Source organism: Culicoides brevitarsis, chromosome 2 (genome assembly GCF_036172545.1).
Source record: "Culicoides brevitarsis isolate CSIRO-B50_1 chromosome 2, AGI_CSIRO_Cbre_v1, whole genome shotgun sequence".
NCBI classification, from domain to species: domain Eukaryota; kingdom Metazoa; phylum Arthropoda; class Insecta; order Diptera; family Ceratopogonidae; genus Culicoides; species Culicoides brevitarsis.
This window is the reverse complement of record NC_087086.1, coordinates 22,676,385-22,696,438: the sequence shown is the minus strand read 5'-3', so window position 1 is coordinate 22,696,438 and position 20,054 is coordinate 22,676,385. Positions and strand designations below refer to the sequence as shown.

Here is a 20,054-nt window from a genome sequence, read left to right as displayed (position 1 = left end):
TCTTGTGTCGGCAAAAAAACAAATATACATATTATTTACTGGCAAATACATATATTTAAAAAAATTGTAATGACTTTGCGATGGCCAAAAACTCTAGTTTTATCGATAGTGTAAAAGTTAAACAAAAAAAAGTAAATTCCTACCATATAAATATTTACCTACCGAATATTTTATTCATTTATTCGGTTCGGTGTTGTTTTCGAAGGTTACAGTAGTTATTGTTAACATTCAGCATTTGAGTTGTTAAGTTTTTTATTTCATAAAATCTTAAATACTAATATATATTATCTCGATAGGACAGATCATAAATAAGGCTAAGAGGTTAAAATTTAGCTGTCAGCATCGTTTAAATTCACACATTTTAGGTATTTACTAAAAAGAAAATCAAATGAAAGTAACAAATTTAGTTTTTATTATTAACTGACGTGTACCTGCTTTTAAAATAGCACATCACGTACAACTGTAAAAAATGAGTAAAAGGCGTAAAAATTATGAAAAAGAGGAACTTTTGATACATTCCAATAGTGATGATCATCATGAATCAAGTAACTTACGAGGAGATTGGCTTAATATTATTTGTCTATTCGTTCTCTATTTGCTGCAAGGAATCCCCATCGGATTAGCAGCTGCAATACCAATGTTACTACAAAATCGAGGCACAAGCTATAAACAACAAGCAGAATTCAGCTTTGCCCATTGGCCTTTCAGTTTAAAATTATTATGGGCTCCTATTGTAGACTCATTATATATTACAACTTTTGGAAGAAGAAAAAGTTGGTTGATCCCAACACAATATTTAATTGGGCTTTCAATGTTATTATTATCGTATCATGTTAATCAATGGTTAGGCGGAGAAGACGGGAAGGAACCAAATGTCACAGTGCTTACAGTACTGTTTTTTGCGATAAATTTCTTAGGAGCTACGCAAGATATCGCCGTTGATGGATGGGCCTTATCCATGCTGAAGCCAGAAAATGTAGGACACGCATCTACATGTAATAGTGTAGGACAGACAGCTGGATATTTTTTGGGATATGTTGTATTTATTGCTTTGGAGTCGACTACATTTTGTAACACCTACTTAAGGTCAGTACCTTCAAACGAGGGTATTGTTACTTTATCTGGATTTTTGTTCTTTTGGGGCATCATCTTCTTGATAACCACCACACTAGTGGCATTCCTAAAACACGAAAAGCACCCTTCTGAAGATCAATCATCAGATCATCAAGAATTAAATATACGTGAGTCATACATGCTACTATGGAAAATCATTAAACTGAGACCAGTACAAATCTTAGCTGTTATCTTATTAACAGTGAAAATTGCATTTGCTGCTTTTGATGCAGTAACCTCTTTGAAATTGATAGACGCAGGAGTCCCAAAGACCAAATTAGCTATTCTAGTCATACCACTGGTCCCATTACAAATAATCCTTCCGTTAGTAATTAGCAAATATACCACGGGAAAAAAGCCTCTGAACATCTATATTGCAGCGTACCCTTACCGACTTTGCATGACAATCGTGGGAGTTGCAGTGCTATGGCTTGCACGTCATATTATTGTCGAAAACAGAGTTCCAACTTATTACTATATTCTTTTGCTGGTCAATTACGGACTTTATCAAATCACCTTATATAGCATGTTCGTAGCTGCAATGGCATTTTTCGCTAAAATTAGTGATCCCATTGTTGGAGGAACATATATGACTCTTTTGAATACACTATGCAATCTGGGAGGAAATTGGCCTTCTACACTCATGTTATTTATGACAGACGTACTTAGTTTTTATCAATGTAATAAAAATGGACCAACATCAAATTCTTGCTCAAGCTCACAAGAAAAAGATGAATGCAAAAGTTTAGGTGGCTTTTGTGAAATAACAATTGATGGCTATTATGTTGAATGTGTATTATGTCTTTTGTTTGGAATCGCATGGTATCGGTGGGGAAAGTCAAAGGTGAATGAGCTACAATCATTACCATTGAACGCATGGCGTGTCGTTAAGCAAAACAATAGTAAAAAACTGCATTCCAGATAGCAGTTAACACAAATCAAATGTGTTTGACATATTTTTAGACGTTTAAAAAAATGTTCTTCGGCGTAAAAATAATATTTTGAACACTCATCATTTGTTGAATAAATTTGTAATTAAATAAAATCAAAACAAAAAATTTTATGTTTTTTTCTTCCTTCATTAGTAGTGTCTATTATCAAAACAATTATAAAGTTAATAAAAAAAAGTGTTTCTGCTAAAGTTGAAAGATGACAATATCTTTTTCATGAAAATTTCCTGTTTCAACTACTTAGTAATACTTCCAGTTATTGTCACTGCCGTCTTGATTCTTAGCTTTATTCTTCCGCTCTACTAACACTGTTAAAGCCTCACTTCGAACACTCAGAGAGTCTATTTTCTCGACCAGCTGTTGGTATGGACTTAAGGGTTGTGTTCCCATTACCACATGACCCAATTTGGAATCAATTTTTGCATCAAGACGAGCATTACGAATTAAATTTACGATCCAGCATTCGGCTTCATCCGTTTTCATGTTTAATTTATCCGCTAGCATACTGTAAAAGATAGGAGTTTTATTGTTTTAAGTTAAACTTATGATGAGAGTTACCAAATTACCCAATTGTTATACATTGATGAATACGACAAAATGTTTCAAAAATCATCAATCTAGCATTTTCTACAAACTCATTTAAACATCCAATGATAAAGAAATCATTCAAGATGACAGTTTGACATTCGTGTAATTTCATGCGAGCACCTTCAAAGTCAAAATTGACATACAAATGTTCCAGAAACTCAGTGATTGGATCTTTGTACGTGTATGATTCCTGCTGAATGACCTTAATTAAGTCTTTGAGTGCATTTCGACGACTACGATTTATGATGACAGCCGTAGCAAGATAACGCAATATGTGAGGACACATTGTTTGAATAGCATTCAAATACAATGGCTTATACAAAAACATTTCAATAATCAGGTCACGTCCTTTTGCGTGGTTAAAAAACACTAGAACGCTCCAATGGATAAGCCAAGTTCGTTGCTGCAATACCTGAATATTAGTAAAGTTGTGGTTGTCAATATAGTCACGCAGGCGATTCAGATCATCTAAAGCGGTTCCCCAATTGAGTGTGAGAATTTCTGCTGCCAGTTTACCCCACAAAACATTTAAATAGTTTTTGTCTGTCGGTTGCATAGCCATCAAACAAATGTAGAGATAACTGATGGAGTCCAAATAGTTACCACATTCATATAAATATTTTGCCAACTTGTAAACACTATCAATAATGTCAGCATCAAAATTAAATTCTTGTTGGAGTACATTCATTAACTGTTTTGAATCCTTCATGGTATCCCGATTCTTCAATTCATCCATGCATTTCATCAAAGGGTTCACTTCATTCTGCAACTCCTTCAGTTTAGCAAGAACCGTAATACGTTTTTGCGAAAGCTCGTCCGGCAATTGGTCCTCCAAATTGAGACGCTTACGAATGTCCAACGTATAATCAATCATATTAGTTTTGCTGAGTATATCCAAAATATATTTAAGAAGAATATTTCTATCGTAAATCTGAAAAATATAGGTTATATTGAGTATTTATTTTTGAATGTGTAAGAAGTTTGTACTTATGTAAAAAGTATGTAAATATTTTTAAAGAGTTCATATAAAAATTTAAAAAAAAATATCTTTATGCTTTATTTTTTTTTAGTTCAACTATTTTAGCAAAACTTATGAAAATTTGGACTCGTCATCACTTAACTTACGTCTTTGCTAAGCAGGAATTCCAATAAGGGAAAAGTTAAATGCCGGTCAAGGTATTGACAATTTCTTGCTGTTAAGTCGAACTCAGCCATTTTTATGCACAAAATTTTGTTTTTCTTTGCCTTAAAATGAATTGTTTAAAAGAATTGTTTTACTATCGATTTTTCACACGAGGAAAGAGTCGGTGAGAAAGAGTCGGCTGAAAATGATGACAAGAGGTTAGAAACTGGATTCCAAACTTGTTTGAAGAACTTGAAACTTGAATCGAAACTTGGTCCCATTAATCAGACTTGGATGGAAAACTTGAACCTTGAATAAAACAACCAAAATTAAATTTAAAAAAAAACAGTAATAATAAATACTATCAGCCAAACCATTATAAAAACTCGAAAAAGACACTTAAATTTTTTGGAACACTCGAAAAATTTTTTATTTGAATTAATCAGTTTATCGAGAATATTATTTATTAAATAAATGACAAATAGATTAGAAATATATGCGTGAAAACTTGAATTTAATCATTAAAAACTTAAATTATTACATGTTGGTTTATCAGCTTATCACCTGCCCCATCTATTCCATTTTACTTAAGTTCACTGTAGTATTTATATAGTAATATTATATGTAATTTTTACGTGGTTAAATAAATTATCACCTTTTGCTTTTTATCACCGGGGTTTGACTTAAAAATAATCATCTGATATAATAAAAAAATTAAAAAGAAAACTTAACATATAGCATTTTAAACCTTAGCTTTCCAAATTATTTATTGGCACACTTAAGGAAATGTTTAAAAAAAAATATTTTACTTGATCATAAATATGGGTTCTACACTTTGGCTCCGTAATTTCTTTTTCTTAATGAGGAACCAAACTGTGCAGCTAACGCCCAGTAAACATCCAATGACTACACTACCCCATTGAACTAAATCTAGATAAAACAATACGTTAATTAGGCTTTTATTTACTAAATTAACCATTTCGTCATTCAATTCGATGCCTTCGTCGATCCACACTACGGGAAAGAGGGTTGTTTTAAGATTTTTTGTTAAAGAGATCGAGTCCACTTTTCTAAGAAACATATTGAATTGGATGCGTTTTCCTCCTCTTAACGGGATCCCGGTGTGCTAAAACAAAAAAAAAACGAAAAACGTAAATACCTAGTAAAAATAAAATAATCGAAAAAAAATTTTCTAAGAATTTTTCGAGATTTTAAATTTCTCAAAAGACTGTAACACACATATAAGGATTTTTTTTATTAATATTTATTATTATGTTAAAAAAAAGAAAATTATTTTACTGCTAAAATATTTCTAGAAAGTATTTTAGGGTGTTCCAGAAACGTTTTCTGTTTCGCTTGTTGTTTTTTCTGTTTTTTTTTTTAAATAAAAACCATGGGGGATATGGAAATTTTATATAGATTTTCGTTTCTAGTACTATTTTGTATGGAAAAGAAATAAAATTTTATTTAGTATTTCATTTAGTATGAAAAAGTATTTCAAAATCTATATAAAATTTCTATATCCCCCATGGTCATTTTTCATAAAAATGATGGAGGAGGAATCGCGAAACAAGATACGTTTTTGAAATACCCTTGCTGTTGAGCAATTTTTTCCGACTTGCAAATCTGAAATACATGGAAAACCGTGAAGGCTATTATTAAAATTAGCTGGTCAATTTTTTTTTCTTTGAATTTTTGAATATTGAGAAAAAGGAAAGATCAAAGGATCAAAACAATTTTTTTTTGAACCAGCTACATAGAGCCTTCGCAAAAATAAGTGTCAAGTTTTTTTAGTCCTCTATCTTTTGCAATAGATTTCAAAATTGTTAAAGCAAGTCGAGAAAAATTGTTATTCGTTAAAAATATATTCCTTCATTTATATGCACGTCTTTATATGCTTATAAAATTCAAACGACTTATATTTGTATTATATTTGTATATATCATTTGTTAAAATACTTACTGGTTCAACATCTATTAATATTTGATGTTTTCGGAAATCAGGTTCAAAACCATCAATAAGACTAGTATATTCTGGTGAAGCTCCGAGAAAATGTGGATTTGTTGCAATAATATTTGCATCTAAATGGACAAAAAAAATAGCAAAATTATTGCAACTTTAAATAAAACATAATAATAGAAAAGTTAAACATTTTTATTTGATTATTTCCTTAAATAAATAAATGTAGAGTTTATTAAAACCTTTTTAATGTTGGTTTTGTCAATCCTTTAATGTAATCAAAATCATAAGGTGCTATAGTAACAACTTTTCCCCCCAAAACATATTTTACATAATATTCATAAGCATTTTGAGGTTTGGAATCTGAGTCAATAGTCTTTTTATTCTCAGTGTTTTGTTGAATTTGCTTTACCAAAGGTGTATTAACTACCCTACTTTTAATGTACGTTGTTGATATGTTCTTGGTTGTCGTTTTATTTGACGATATTGAATTTTTTATTTTTGTTGGTGTAGTTCTCCTATAATTTGCTAAAGATTCAAACGGCTTAAATGTAGGCAACCTTTTAGAAGTTTTTCCAAAATCATTTAGGTAAAAGTTGAAAATATTTTTTTTCGTAGTTGTTTGAAATTTATTCAAATGTCGTTTCGTAGACTCAAATCTATTCGCTTTGATTGTAGTTCTTATAGATATTGTAGATTTAATAATTTTAGTTATGGTCTTTTTTTGCTCTTCAGAATTATTTAGGCGAGGTTTCATCACACTGTCAAAACATTCATCAATGAAATTTTTAGTTCGTCCTTTACAATTCTCCGAATATACAGACCAAGCATTAAATCCATCGCCGCTTATTAACGTATGCTCGTTGTAAATTTGTTTAACACATTTCACATCATCCGTAATATCACTGTTCTTTAAATCATCGCAAGTCAAATTGCATGCTTTTTTATCTTTTTCTTTTCCGCACCAATATATATCACTTATCTGAAATAATCCGTGGTCCTCACTTCCATCCCAATTTAACCGACCGATTGCGGACGTATTGAAACTAGATTCATGTTGCACAATGCATACCCATGTGCCTATTTGACTAAGTGGAAATTTATGCTTAAAATAAAGCTCTTGTGCTAGCTCACATTTAGAATAAATTTTTCCATTTGATTTTATTTTTACTTTAAGAGGCTTTGGAGGTGCAGTAATTCCCGGTCTTGGGATAGGTCTATGAGTTTGCAAATTATTAATGTCTTCAGAAAAACATCCACGGACATATATTGATACATCTCCACGGCATTTGGGATAAACACTCCAAGCTGAAAACCCATTTCCGGACAATTTCATGTGTTCCGCATAAATTTGCTTTACGCAAAGGATGTCATCACTAATATCTTCATCTGTCAAATCGTCACAGGATACTCCACAGGCTTTTCCTGGACCACACCAATAAAGGTCACTAATTTGAAATAATCCGTGATCCCCACTTCCATCCCAGTTCAAATGACCTACAGCAGAAGTATTGTATCTGGATTCATGATATGCAATGCAAACCCAAGTTGCAACTTGATTCCTTGGTATATCGTGCTTGTAAACTAAATCTTGAGCGAGCTCACAATTATTATATATTTTGTGAGATGTTATTGATTTTTTTTTATTAGGTTTCTCAGGGTTAATTTGATTAGAATAGTTCAAGCACAATAAATATTCATGAACATTTGCTTTGCAATAAAAACTTGAAGGCCATGCACTGTATCCATCTCCTGAAAGCTTTCGATGCTCTTCATATGCATAGAAACGAGCGCATATAAAGTCGTCGTTTATATCGTCATCTCTAAATTTATCGCAAACATCTCCACAAACTTTACCGATTTTTCCCTGTGCCGTGCACCAATACGCATCACTTAATTGAAATATTCCATGAAAGTTTGCATCCCAAGAGGATCCCAAAGCCCTTGAATTTAAGCTAGATTGTCGTTCAGCAATACAAGTAAACATTGCAGCCTCAAAGCTTGATAATCTAAAGTTCCTTTCTAAGTATCGCGCTAGTTCACATCTCTCGAATACTTTTGCATTTCCTTCATCTTTTAAACAAATTAGAAAAAAAACACAGCAAAAATACTTTAAAGTCGACATTGTACTATTTTCTTTATTTTTTTTTTTTCATTAAAGATGTGATTACATTAAAGATGATTTTTAAAAATAACTTTTACACTTTGCTTAGATCAAAGCTCTGCTATTTATCTTTCTTAGTCAAAGATTCGCTCAAGACTAAAACAGGTGTGATTTGTATTAATAGTTCATTATGAGGATAGCTACTCTCAAATATTTACATTGATGATCAGTTGTTTATTCATATACTACGAAGCAAAGTAGTAACCAGTTTCAATTCATTCAGAGATTTATGTTAATCACATCCATCTTTCTCTAATAAAACATATTCAACTAAGAGACAAGTCAAGTTATTTCTAGAGCATCAAAAATAAGTCAAGTTCAAATGAAAATATTTTGATAAATATTATAAATATTTTCTACTAATTTTTTTTTAAATTAGTTAACAATTTGCGCAGAATTTTTAAGTTTTCCACCATTTTCAGCTTTAACGCTTACACTTTTTTTGTTCATTAGAGTAGAAAATTTAATTTAATTAATTATTATCTTGTCCTTTTCTATCTCTATAAATTCAATATAGTTAATTATGATTATATATAGGCTTTTAAGGTTTATTGTTAACATAAAAATTAAAAAAAGTGCTTTCGACGGATTTTTTGACGGCTCCCTAATAATGATTCCTGAATTATGGTCGCTTATACACAACTAAAAGATGCTCCTCTGGTGCTTTCAATCCTTTTTTAAAACAATCATTGGTATACGACGAAATGTTTTTTTTATTACAATAAATTTCGTAAACTGCCCAGGCTTTATATCCATTTCCAAGGAGTTTTGTATATTCATCGAATATTTTCTTCATACATTTTACGTCGTCATATATATTACTATCTAAAAGATTGGAACAAGATATACCACATCCTTTTCCACGAGAGGTACGACCACACCAATATTCATTTATTTGAAAAAGCCCATAATCTCCATCGCTTAAATTCTTAGCAGAAGTATTAAGTCCAGACTCATGTTGAGCTATGCACACAAAAGTCGCAATTTGATCTGCAGCTATATGATGTTTGTACAAAAGCTCATTTGCCAGTTCACAGGTATTGTATATTTTTGCTGCATTTGTATTAAGATTTTTCTTATTGATTTTATATTTGTAAGCTCTGTTCAAAAACACTTCAATTTTTGGTTTCAAATTGCATCCAATCACGAATCTTCTCCAATTTGATTTACAGTATTTCGTATAAATTGGCCAAGCATTGAATCCATCACCAGATATTTTATAGTAATGTGAATATATATGATTTCGAGCACATAAAAAGTCATCCGTTATATCATTATCTATTAAATTTTGACAACTTACTCTGCAAGCCGTCCTATTTCCAGGTTTATAAATACAATACGCTTTATTGATTTGAAATATACCAAAATGTTGTAAACCTGGAGTTTTTGAATTTCCCATAGCAGCTGTATTATAATTTGTTTGTCCTGCGATGCAAGTCCAAATACTCGCCTCTTCAAAAGATAATTGGAAACTATAAATTAATTCTTCCAAAAACCCACATCTTTCATACATCTTAGCATGTGTTTTACTTATGATCCAAAGTGCGACACATAAAAATTGTTGTATTGATCCATGAAGCATCTTTCTTCTTTAAAAATATGCGATTCTCTCACGTACACTCGCTAAACTAAAGTTGTTTTCGGTTACACTTTGCATTTTATACATTTTGATGACTAACAACCGAATAAAGAAAGAAAATTTCATTTAAATCCAAAAAGTTCTTGCTTTTATAAAATTTACATTTTAAATCAATAAATTAGTTTGATCCTCGTATAATTTTTTAAAATCGATTCCTCGATGAATGTCAAACTAAACATAATTGGTTGAAAATTCGTCAAAATTCATTTTTGTGTGGAATTATTATAAATAAAATTCTATTAAGTTACAACACTTTTTGTATTTCTTTTTTTTCTTATAAAAACCGGTTTCGTTGTATTTTTATATGGGTCATTTCACGAGGAATCACTGAAAATTACAACATCGCCAAATTAAAAATCTAAGAAACTTTTCATCTAGAGCATGAAATATGTAATAAGAAACTTTTCTAGCGAAACTCTCTGGTGGTTAATTTTCCTAATTTTCTTCAGGAACAAAATTGGCAAAAAGGAGCTTAAAATTCACATTTTTGGGTTTTCTGATGCAACGGTTCATTTGCGATCATATGTATATGGAGAAAAATGTATGGCTTAAACTAAAGTTTTGTAAAAAGTCAATAATATTTTGGTCTTGATTTTTCCTCAAGTCAAAGTAATTGTTAATTGACGCAAAGTTTTTATGGTTTTTTATACAAAAAAAAAAAATGGAAAGCAAATCTAAAATAATTTACTTTATTCACATTTAAAAGATATTTTACACAAAAATTGGGCAAATAAATGAAAAAAATCGAATTAAGCAAAGGCAAATGTGAAAATCAAAATACAATATTTCTTTTTTAAAAGCAAAAGGAATTGTTTTGCAAAAAGCAATTGCTAGAACAAAAGTTTCTTATTTTTTTAGTTAAAAGTTTCTTAGATTTTTGATTTGGCAAAGTTACGATATTCCGTGATTCCTCGTGAAATGGCCCATATATGTAAATAATAAAAACAGCAAAAACATCTCACACATTTCTAATTCAATTTAATACTAGGTACATGAAAAATAAATACTTAACGGAAAGGAAAAGTTTCGATCATTAGAATTATACGTAAATAAAATAATAATCGAACACAAAAAAATAAATTGTGACTTACTTAAACAAGAGGTTAAATCAAGCGCTCCTCTAAAGAGACAACCGTTCTTTTGTACAATTGCTTTGGGAATTTGATTTATACAAAAGCATTCATTTCCATACTCTTGTCCTATTTGATTTAAAAACAATGTACGGTACTGAAATGATGGAATATTCCTATACTCTCCCTCCTTATAATAGACTAGCTTGACTGACCTTGAAAAACAAAGAGTAAATAGTATTTGTCCTGAGTTATCGATCAACTATACCAATGTGTTTTGAAAATGTTTTTGAAAAATTAGGTATTTTGTAGACAAAGTGAAATTATCCAAAAGGGTTTAAACTTTAAAAAGTTTATTTTATTTTTATAAGTTTTATTTTAATATTTACCTGCATATATCCGAACTAAAAATAAATAAATCTTCATCTCTTTTTCTAAATGGTGGAAATGATGAAGCATCTGTTCCGTTAATCATATTACAAATAGATGTACTTCCTCCTGGATTGTTCAGCCAATTTTTTAAAGAACTATGCCCATTCCAAAACTCAATTTTTCCTGTTTTAAGTGGATCTCGGTACCCCGTATTGACAATAAAAACTCCGTCATGAGAATTATTTTTCTAAAATCAAATTTTTCTAAAATACTGATACAAAATAACACACATAAAAGTGTTCTTACATAATTAAATAAGGCGAATTTCAAACTTCCATCATCAAATTGTGTCACAGTATTACTTTTCGCGTCGGCAATTTGTTTGCAAATGATAGCAGCAATTCCAATCACTGGTTTGATACAAAACGGGATGCCGTCAAAAAGAAATTCTTTTGGAGTTGTTTTGACAAACATAGAATCTGGTCTATTAAAAACTCGATTTAGTTCTCCATTGATAAATCCAAGGTTTGCAGTGCTTTCTGTCTCAGCACGTTGTAAAATAGACTGAACAAAAGTAAAATAATCTATTAAGTCTCTACTTTGAGCTACATTAAAAAAAATAAAAATGGTGCATTCCATTCTAAAAAATACTAAAATCACAGTTTGAGTTTTTTCATAAAACAGTAATAGAACTTAAAAACTGAATAGCTTATCGTTAGGTCAATCAAAAAAGAAGAAACGTTTGTTTTGGCGAAAGTTTTATGATAGGTAGTTATAAAATTTTTTTATCACAAAACATGGGCAAAATACTTGTATTGAAAAAAAGTCTGGTATTTTTTAAACGAAATGCTCCAAATATATTATTTACTACATACATGGAAAATGCAAAGAATACCATTATAAGAATTACAATATGTAAATAAAAAGTTTAAAGATGTGAATAATTTCGAAAGAACGAAAGTTAAACAAATTATACAAGAAATTCCAAAAAATTTGCAATACACACTTAGACATCTTAGATTCTTTTGAAAGTAAGATAAATTTTACTTTTTTTAAATAAAATAAAATTTATTAGTATCAAATAATTATACTGATCGCTCGTCACCTAATGAAAACGGGAACAATCAAGAAACAATGTTTTTTATTTCCTCCTATATGTTTTTTGAAATGATGTATATGAAATTCTATGATGCTCCAACAATAAAACGAAACCTAATGAAAACAACATTATTTATAAACAACTACAAAACAACTATTCTCTACAAATATTTTTTTCGCTGTTGTAGCTTGTCCATCTTAAATTAAAACTCAAAAGCAAAATTTCAACTCTTTTGATCTTTTGCTTAAATATCAAATTTCAATTGTTGTTTAAAAGTTTGTACTAGAGTTCTAATGATCTTGCCTGTCATACCTGAAAATCTCTGAGTCGTCCACCTATCTTTGATCTGTCAAAATTATTTCGTATATGTTCCTAAAACAAGTTAATGTTTACTTTTATTTTCTGAAAAAATTGCTTTTGTTAAAATAATTTTCTTTCATGTACATATTTACAATATTTATTTACAACTACATAGTCAAACACTAAGTTTCCTTAAAGTTTTTCAGAACTTTTTTTAAGTAGAGCCAAAAAACTTTAAAATACTAAATTTGTTTGGTACCTAGGTATTACTAGGTATTAGGTATTTTATTATTTATAGGCATTTTTAATTAAAAAATACATTAAAATGCATTAAAAAATACTTTAAATTTTGAAATTTGTCAAATCCGTTAAGCATATCCCTTTCCGTGTTTTGTCCACAAAAGTGAACATTTTTTAAATTGATCAAATATATTGATATAACTTCAAAGTTTACGAAAAATATAAAGTGACTTCAGACACCTCTAGAAACATTTAATAAGACAAATCGTTTCATATTTCTATTTTTCAATGCCAAATTTGAAGCTCTTTTTTGGCATTTTTTGGCATCAAAGGAGCGTGCTAAACTGATGTGCTACATTATAAATTTCATATATTCATTTTCTGATTTTCATTTGGAGTTCTGATCAAAAATTTGTTCGCCATTGAAAGGGATTTTTCTTTATCTTACAAAAAATTTTGAGTTTTCTAGAATCAGTGAATCTTAAACCACATACGAGATTCAATGTGAAATAATAATTCGTTTCATAAAATATAATAAAAAATATAAATAATTTAAAAAATGTTTTTTTTTTATAAAAAAAAACTAAAATAAAAATTCCTGATTGGTTGGTACTTTATTACTGATTAAATATAAAGTTAAAAAATCACCTTGGTGTTTTTGAGATTTGATAGTGGGTTTGTCGGTTGCAACTCTAGCGTACTCATTGGATACAACAAGCCAATTAGAAAATTATAAGATGAAATTGCAGTACGTTGAATTGTGTCTGCCATCTTTGATTTGAGTAAATTTATAACGTGATAAATATCATGTGGTTATGATAAATGCTAGGCCGGCTCATAAAAAATTCATAACTATTATGAATCATTCGTAGAACAAAAATACGCATTCATATTCAAAAATACGTTCATGTCGTTCATATTCGTTCATAATCGTTCATAAACGGTAATAACGATGAATCATCGCATTCATAATGTTCATAATTTTGGAGCGTACTAAGAAATTGCAAAGATCTTCTTCTTTAAAAGAATTGATTAAAAATTAGTTACTTTTTATAAACAAAAAGTTAAAAAAAATGATTTTTTATTATTTTTATTGAAAAATTTTAAATTTAATTTAAAATTTGATTTTTAAATTTAATTTTTTATACCTACCAAAATATTTTATATTCTGATTTTTTTAATTTTGCCTTTTTTTTTGTTTTTTTGAACCTAAGGTATTATTTTTTTAATTTTAGTAATTTTTAATTTTAAGTGTTTTTAACCGTTATGAGATAAGAAATGAGTTTTATTTTTTTTTTCTAAAGTAGAAATAGATTTGTGTAAATTACGATTTAAATTCAAAAGTTGTGAATCGCTACTTTCAATTATGAAAATTTTTAATCAGTCAGTAAAATTAGAAAATCAGAATATAAAAGATTTATAAAAATATTTTAAATTAAATTTTGATATTAAAAAACAAATAAAGTTTCAAAAAAAATTGCTTGAGGTGTTTCAAAGATGGTTTTTTTTTAATTTAAACAATTTTGTGAAAATCCTAAGCGTTTTGAGCTTGTTATTTATATATTTATCAACTTGCAAAGGAAATTATATTTTTAAAAATTATTCTTTTAATTAATAACATTTTAAAATTAATTTATTTTCAACAATTAAAAAAAATAATAAGAAAAATTCGCGTTAATTTTTCAAATGTTAATTCATGTTAAATCTCTCATTTTGAACAAAATTTCAAATTTCGTTTTCGGGTAATATGAATTCATGAGTAATTTTCGGTATTCATATTTTTTGTGAACCGGCCTAGGATAAATGCATTAAAATAAAATTTATACAAAAGTAAGTAAACTCGGCACCTCTATACATTATTTTAACACATACATACATCCACATAATTATTTTAACACTCTACTAAGAATGAGAATAAATATGAAAAATAATACTAACTAATTATCAACAATCCATATAAATAAATAGTTTTTTTTAAGTTTAAGGCCGCTTCAAATTTTTTTGTGAATTTTTTGTCCCATAAAATAAAAAAAAAGTTAAAAATTTCATCAAAAATGACCGTTTTTTGGCATATTTTTATGATTTTACAAGAAATTTTCAAATAAATATTTAAGAGGGATTTTACGAATCAAACGACCAATTTTTGAAAGTTGTGGCCCAAGCCATCTCAGATTTAAATACAACTAACTTCATTCGATTCATCATCCTCGAAAATGGTAAAATCCATTTTTCCCGGAATTTCAGCTCGAACGGTTCGCCCGTGAGAGCCCTTCAAAGTTAGGGGTCTCATGAGTGCCCCGAAAGTCCTTTTTGGCTAAAAGTCATGGAAGTTTCAGGGCTAGAGACCTGAAATTTGGCATGGAAGTGTAGTTTTACAAGCACTTTAAGACTCAATGCCCAGTTTGGAAATATTTCGAAAAATGGCGGAAAAACGGGCAATTTTCCATTTTTTAAAGAGCACTTTTAAGAGTCTTAGAAACCCACCCGGTCCTCGTTGTTTTTAATCGGTTAAGAACAATGATCGAAACGTCAAAAAAAGCGTAAGAGAGTGTACTTTTCGATCAAAAATAGAAAAAAAATTTTCCTTATCGATGGCTCCCATAGTAGCTCTCAAAGGAGATCTTTTAAGCTTATTTTCACTAAAATGGCTCGGGCGAAACCAAATTTTATCGGCCATCAAAAAAGTGAGAATATTTCGAAAATCCAAGTGTTTTTACGTATATTTTCCAATAGACCGATGGAAAACAATGAGGACCGGGTAGGCTTCTGAGGCTCTGAAAAGTGCTCCTTTAAAAACGGAAAATCGCCCATTTTCCCGCCATTTTTCAAAATATTTCAAAACTTGGCATGGAGTCTTAAAGTGCTTGTGAAACTACATTTTCATGCCAAATTTCAGGTCTCAAGCCCTGAAATTTCCATGACTTTTAGTCAAAAAGGACTTTCGGGGCACTCATGAGACCCCTAACTTCGAAGGGCTCTAGAAGGCGAACCGTTCGAGCTAAAATTCCGGGAAAAATAGATTTTACCATTTTCGAGGATGAGGAATCGAATGAAGTTAGTTAAATTTGAATCTGAGATTGCTTGGGCCACAACTTCCAAATATTGGTCGTTTGACTCGTATAATCCCTCTTAAATTTTTTAACCTTTTTGTATTGAACATGATATTTTATTAAGAATTTTTTTCTCTAAAAATATTTTTTCAAAAATTGGTGAACTGATGTTTTCAATTTTTTTTTTTTTGTAAAAATAAATGTTTTAATTAAATTGCTCTGAAGTTCATTTTAAAACATTTTTTTTTTTGGCACAACACCCCCCTTCCTTCGAAAAACAGAGTTTGGGACAAAGAGTTCGAAATAAATTTGGAGCGGCCTAATTGTAATTTAAAAAAATAAATTCAATATTTGTATGAAAAATATCAAACTTTTAGTATCGTACTCTTAACCCTAAAGTAAAAATTAAGATATATTGCATATGAAATTAAATCATTAAATTTTTACTTGTAATGGAGTAGTCCGTTCTATAATTCGTTTTACTACGGAAACTAATGGAATACTTTCTAGTGTATTGTTTACACCACTTCTTATATCAACTAAGGTGTCTTTAATTTGAGATTCTAAAGTCTGAAAAACAGTCTGGAAAAAATAAAAAAATAGAAACAGAAAAAGATTCAAATTAACATAAGCAGAGGATTTGGGGAAATTTTTTTAGATTTTAGTGATAAGAACTAGGTATGTATGTATATAAAAAAACGCAAAATAATATACTCACGTTCATAACCATATTTAATAGAATAATTTTATCATTTTGTTTCCTGGGAGCAGAAGCTTCTGCATTAAAATAATATTTTTGTGTTTGTGTGTAAGTTATGGTGGTTTTGTCATCAGAAAATTGTACATTATGTTTTCGACGATATTGACTTTAAAAAATAAATAAATAAAATAATTATATTATAAATCTTAATTCTTATTTGTATTTATTAGAGGGAGAAATAAAAACAAATATATTAAAAAAAAAAACAAAAAAAAAAGAAAATGAAAAATGAATTATTCGCCTAAATATATAATTAAAATTAAAATTATTTATACTACAAAAATGCAATACTTACGAATATATGTAAGGACCAACTTCTGCTACCCTTGGTTTTCCACCGTTTTGTATTTCATCCACATTAGTTACATTAAAAAAGTATACTTTAAAGTCTAGTGCTTGAGGTAAAGCTTCCCATCTATAATATTGATCACTATCTTCCAATAACTGCACGCTCTGAAAATTTAATTGAGAGTGTGAATTTTAGTGATACAAAAAAATATTCGACGAATTCGAAAATATTCCAAAATATTTGAATAATTAATAAAAAATATTAAATTTGTCGCACCGTAAAATTTAAAAATTTATTATGCTATTTTGAGCTCGAAATATTAGTTTAAATTTACTTTTACAATTTTTTCTCTAGCTTCTGTCTTTATGATACTCTAAAACAGTAAAATATGATTGAATATGAATTTAAATTTGTTCAAAGTTGTTATTCGTTTTACATTCTTCTTTTCGAAAATCTTAAATTTTTGCGAATAAAAAAAAATTATATTGATAAATTCGAATAAATTTAATTAAATTTAAAAACAAAGTGAATTCTCGGTCTCCAAATAAAGTAAAAATTACAAATTTGAAGAAAATCGAATGAAATTCGAGTATTAGAACATAAAAAGCAAAACGCGATCATTAAAATTCTAAATTTTTGGCTTAAATTTTTCTAAAATCAACTATTATTTTTTCATTTTCTAATTTAACATGTCGACATAGGTATTTGCATGCAGCATATATGTTGACAAATAATATGTACAAATAAATAAAAGCTAAGAAAAGATAAAAAGTGTCACTGAATATTTAATTTGAAAACATTTTTCATGATTAGTTTCTGGGAGTTTGATTGGCTATAAAATGTTATCATTTTGGCATTTTCAGATTATCAAACTGAAACAGGCTTAAAATCGTCTCAATGACCATCTTTGCTTTTAATTTTTTTGTTAAAGTTGGCAAACAAGTTCTACTCTAAGCAATGCGTATTTCAGTTTCAAATGATTTAACAAAATATTTGAACTTGCTTTCAACAGGTACAATGGGTACCTGTTCTATTAAAAATCAAGTCACTTTTTGCTGGCACTGTAGGTACGTATATTAAAACGTTAAATGAACTTTGAACAAACATTATAAAAAAACTGTGACGCAAATGCTAATTGAGTTTTTTTAGTTGTTACAAATATGATCTTAGAACGAGAAAAGATTTATAACATTAATATAACATTGAAAGACGTTAAAATTAATGAAAATATTTAGTAGACCTAAGAAATTAGACTTTAGCAAGTTAACGCCTTTTTGAATGTGATTTCATGAAGATTATATAAAATTTTTCGATTCTTTTTGAAAAAAAAATCTTATTTTTTTATTTTTACTTACCGTATAATATTTTTATAAACAATGATTATCGATAATTGATATGCTTTGAAAAATAATTTTCATAATGATATAAAAGTATTAGGTAGGTACAAAAACTTTTTTTTTATATTTTTAAATTTATTTACTTAAAAATATAATGTATATTTATTATAATTGTAAATAAATTATAAATTTTGATTAAAAGCACAAAATAGAAATTCATTAGTTGTATATCTAAGACAGAAATTTTAAGTTAAAAATTAAAAGTATTTTAAGGTTAAAATCATGATGTAGGTACGCAAAAAATATATTTCTGAATATCAGATCAGAACAGATCTTGTGGGTGAGCAACTCATTTCAAGCGCTCGGCACTTAGATTCAACTTTAGAATAAGTAAAGTTTATCATGGTTTTGAAAATATTTATAGATTTTTCACTGTTTACTTTATGGTTGTCATTGTCGTAAATAGTTGAATCACGCAAAAAGTTGAAAATAGTGATTGCGGAATTAAACAAACGAAATGTCATTATTTTACAAAAATTATGTACCTACCTAGATATATTTTCTGTAAAATTTTTAATATTTTTTATATTGTGTTGTATATATAGTGTTGTTTGATCACTTTCTTAATGATTTAATCACTTTTTATGTACAATGTAACATTGAACATTAAACAAAAAATTCTAAAACACAATACTTATTTTTTCTTTGATTCGAACTCATAATATTTTTTTGGATCGATAAACCAATTATAGTTAGAACTTTTAATCGAAAAAGAACCATGTAAATAAATTGACTGACCTACATAAAAAAATATTAATAGATCATACCAATCCGTGTCCAAATTTTAATATGTTAGATACAACAAATTAAACATTAGTAGGCATGCATATTTTATATTACATATATATTATGTTATATATGTATATAAAAAGGATCATCAAATAACTAATAACCTTGATAAAGAGAATTATATTAGTATAGTTTTGTTCTTGAAAATAATGATCGATTTTCTCTGGGGACTGAATATTCATGTTTGTAAATAATAATAAACTTATTTTTCCTAATGATCATCAAATAAAAACTTCATGTTATACACAAAAAAAAAACATTGTTACAAGGATTCTATGTTTTAAAAAACTCAATATTTAATTACACAGTTTCTTAAAATATGTTTTCTAATAATAACTAAATGTCATTGTAATGTTTTAAACACTTCGAAATATATTTCATATTAGCATTTTCGTAGAATTATTTAATTTAGTGGGCAACTTTTTATTCATAATTAAAAATTAAATATAAAACAAGAGTTACTTTACTTACTTCTTTAACTTTCATATCTATGACTGGTGGGAAAACAACAAATCCCATAATCAGTCCTAAAGTAGTTAATACAACACCTCCAATAATTCCAAACAGACTTAAATGGATCATTTTAAAAAAAAAAATCAAATCAAATATTTCTTTAGGAAAAAATCATTAATTATTTAAGTATTTTTTTTTCTTTATTGTGTCCGTAGTTTTTTTTTATACTTGTTGCATCACTTTGTTCCCAAAATTATTAAAATTTCGCATACGTGCAATGAAATTAAAAACATAAATTTATTCACATATAAAACGATTTCGTTTTGCTTTCATTTATATCTTAAACTTTTAAATAAACCAAGAAAATGCCAAATGTTTTGTAATTTTTAAATATTGAAACACGATGGGCAAAAAAATGCATTAAAATAGTCATAGATTTGATAGTACGAATTATAGGTCTGTTATATGTGAAACTTAATAGATGACTGAAAGGCAAAATGAATAAATGTTTACGTGTGACTATAATGAATGTGAATAAAAATATTGTTTCACCTGTATTTAGACGCACGTTTGTTTGTAATTTTGTATTTATGATTGGTCTTTCATACACGTGAATATTTTTTTATGACATTCAGTGCAAATCAATACATGTTGAATTGGAATAAATTTGACAATCTTATCTGACGCCAATCCTCTTTT

General features: G+C 28.4%; 4 protein-coding genes across 9 annotated transcripts; 1 reads left to right on the top strand and 3 right to left on the bottom strand.

Moving 5' to 3' along the window:
• Positions 1–226: 226 nt before the first annotated feature.
• LOC134832352 (acetyl-coenzyme A transporter 1) lies at positions 227–2,178 on the top strand. The gene is made up of 2 exons (XM_063846344.1): positions 227–365; positions 447–2,178. Exon 2 carries the CDS (start codon positions 470–472, stop codon positions 2,036–2,038), a length of 1,569 nt encoding a protein of 522 aa, XP_063702414.1. The 5' UTR covers positions 227–365; positions 447–469; the 3' UTR covers positions 2,039–2,178.
• On the bottom strand, positions 2,176–3,975 carry LOC134832353 (eukaryotic translation initiation factor 3 subunit E). Its single transcript, XM_063846346.1, has 3 exons — positions 3,777–3,975; positions 2,630–3,582; positions 2,176–2,568 (listed from the first exon to the last, which is right to left on the bottom strand). The coding sequence occupies exons 1-3, from the start codon at positions 3,864–3,866 to the stop codon at positions 2,304–2,306; spliced, it is 1,308 nt and encodes a 435-aa protein (XP_063702416.1). The 5' UTR covers positions 3,867–3,975; the 3' UTR covers positions 2,176–2,303.
• A 246-nt stretch (positions 3,976–4,221) lies between these two features.
• Positions 4,222–19,911, bottom strand: LOC134828378 (sensory neuron membrane protein 2). 6 transcript variants are annotated; one of them, XM_063841340.1, is made up of 11 exons: positions 19,908–19,911; positions 19,374–19,470; positions 16,723–16,880; positions 16,386–16,533; positions 16,115–16,249; positions 12,390–12,449; positions 11,285–11,542; positions 10,996–11,225; positions 10,628–10,821; positions 5,737–5,855; positions 4,222–4,900 (listed from the first exon to the last, which is right to left on the bottom strand). In XM_063841340.1, the coding sequence occupies exons 2-11, from the start codon at positions 19,419–19,421 to the stop codon at positions 4,580–4,582; spliced, it is 1,671 nt and encodes a 556-aa protein (XP_063697410.1). In that variant the 5' UTR covers positions 19,422–19,470; positions 19,908–19,911; the 3' UTR covers positions 4,222–4,579. The 6 variants fall into 6 exon arrangements, with proteins under 6 accessions (XP_063697410.1, XP_063697408.1, XP_063697409.1 ...); XM_063841338.1 differs by lacking the exon at positions 19,908–19,911 and having other exon boundaries at positions 19,374–19,612; XM_063841339.1 differs by lacking the exons at positions 12,390–12,449; positions 19,908–19,911 and having other exon boundaries at positions 19,374–19,612.
• Positions 5,969–9,586, bottom strand: LOC134832355 (uncharacterized). Its single transcript, XM_063846348.1, has 2 exons — positions 8,521–9,586; positions 5,969–7,862 (listed from the first exon to the last, which is right to left on the bottom strand). Exons 1-2 carry the CDS (start codon positions 9,477–9,479, stop codon positions 5,969–5,971), a joined length of 2,853 nt encoding a protein of 950 aa, XP_063702418.1. The 5' UTR covers positions 9,480–9,586.
• Positions 19,912–20,054: the final 143 nt, after the last annotated feature.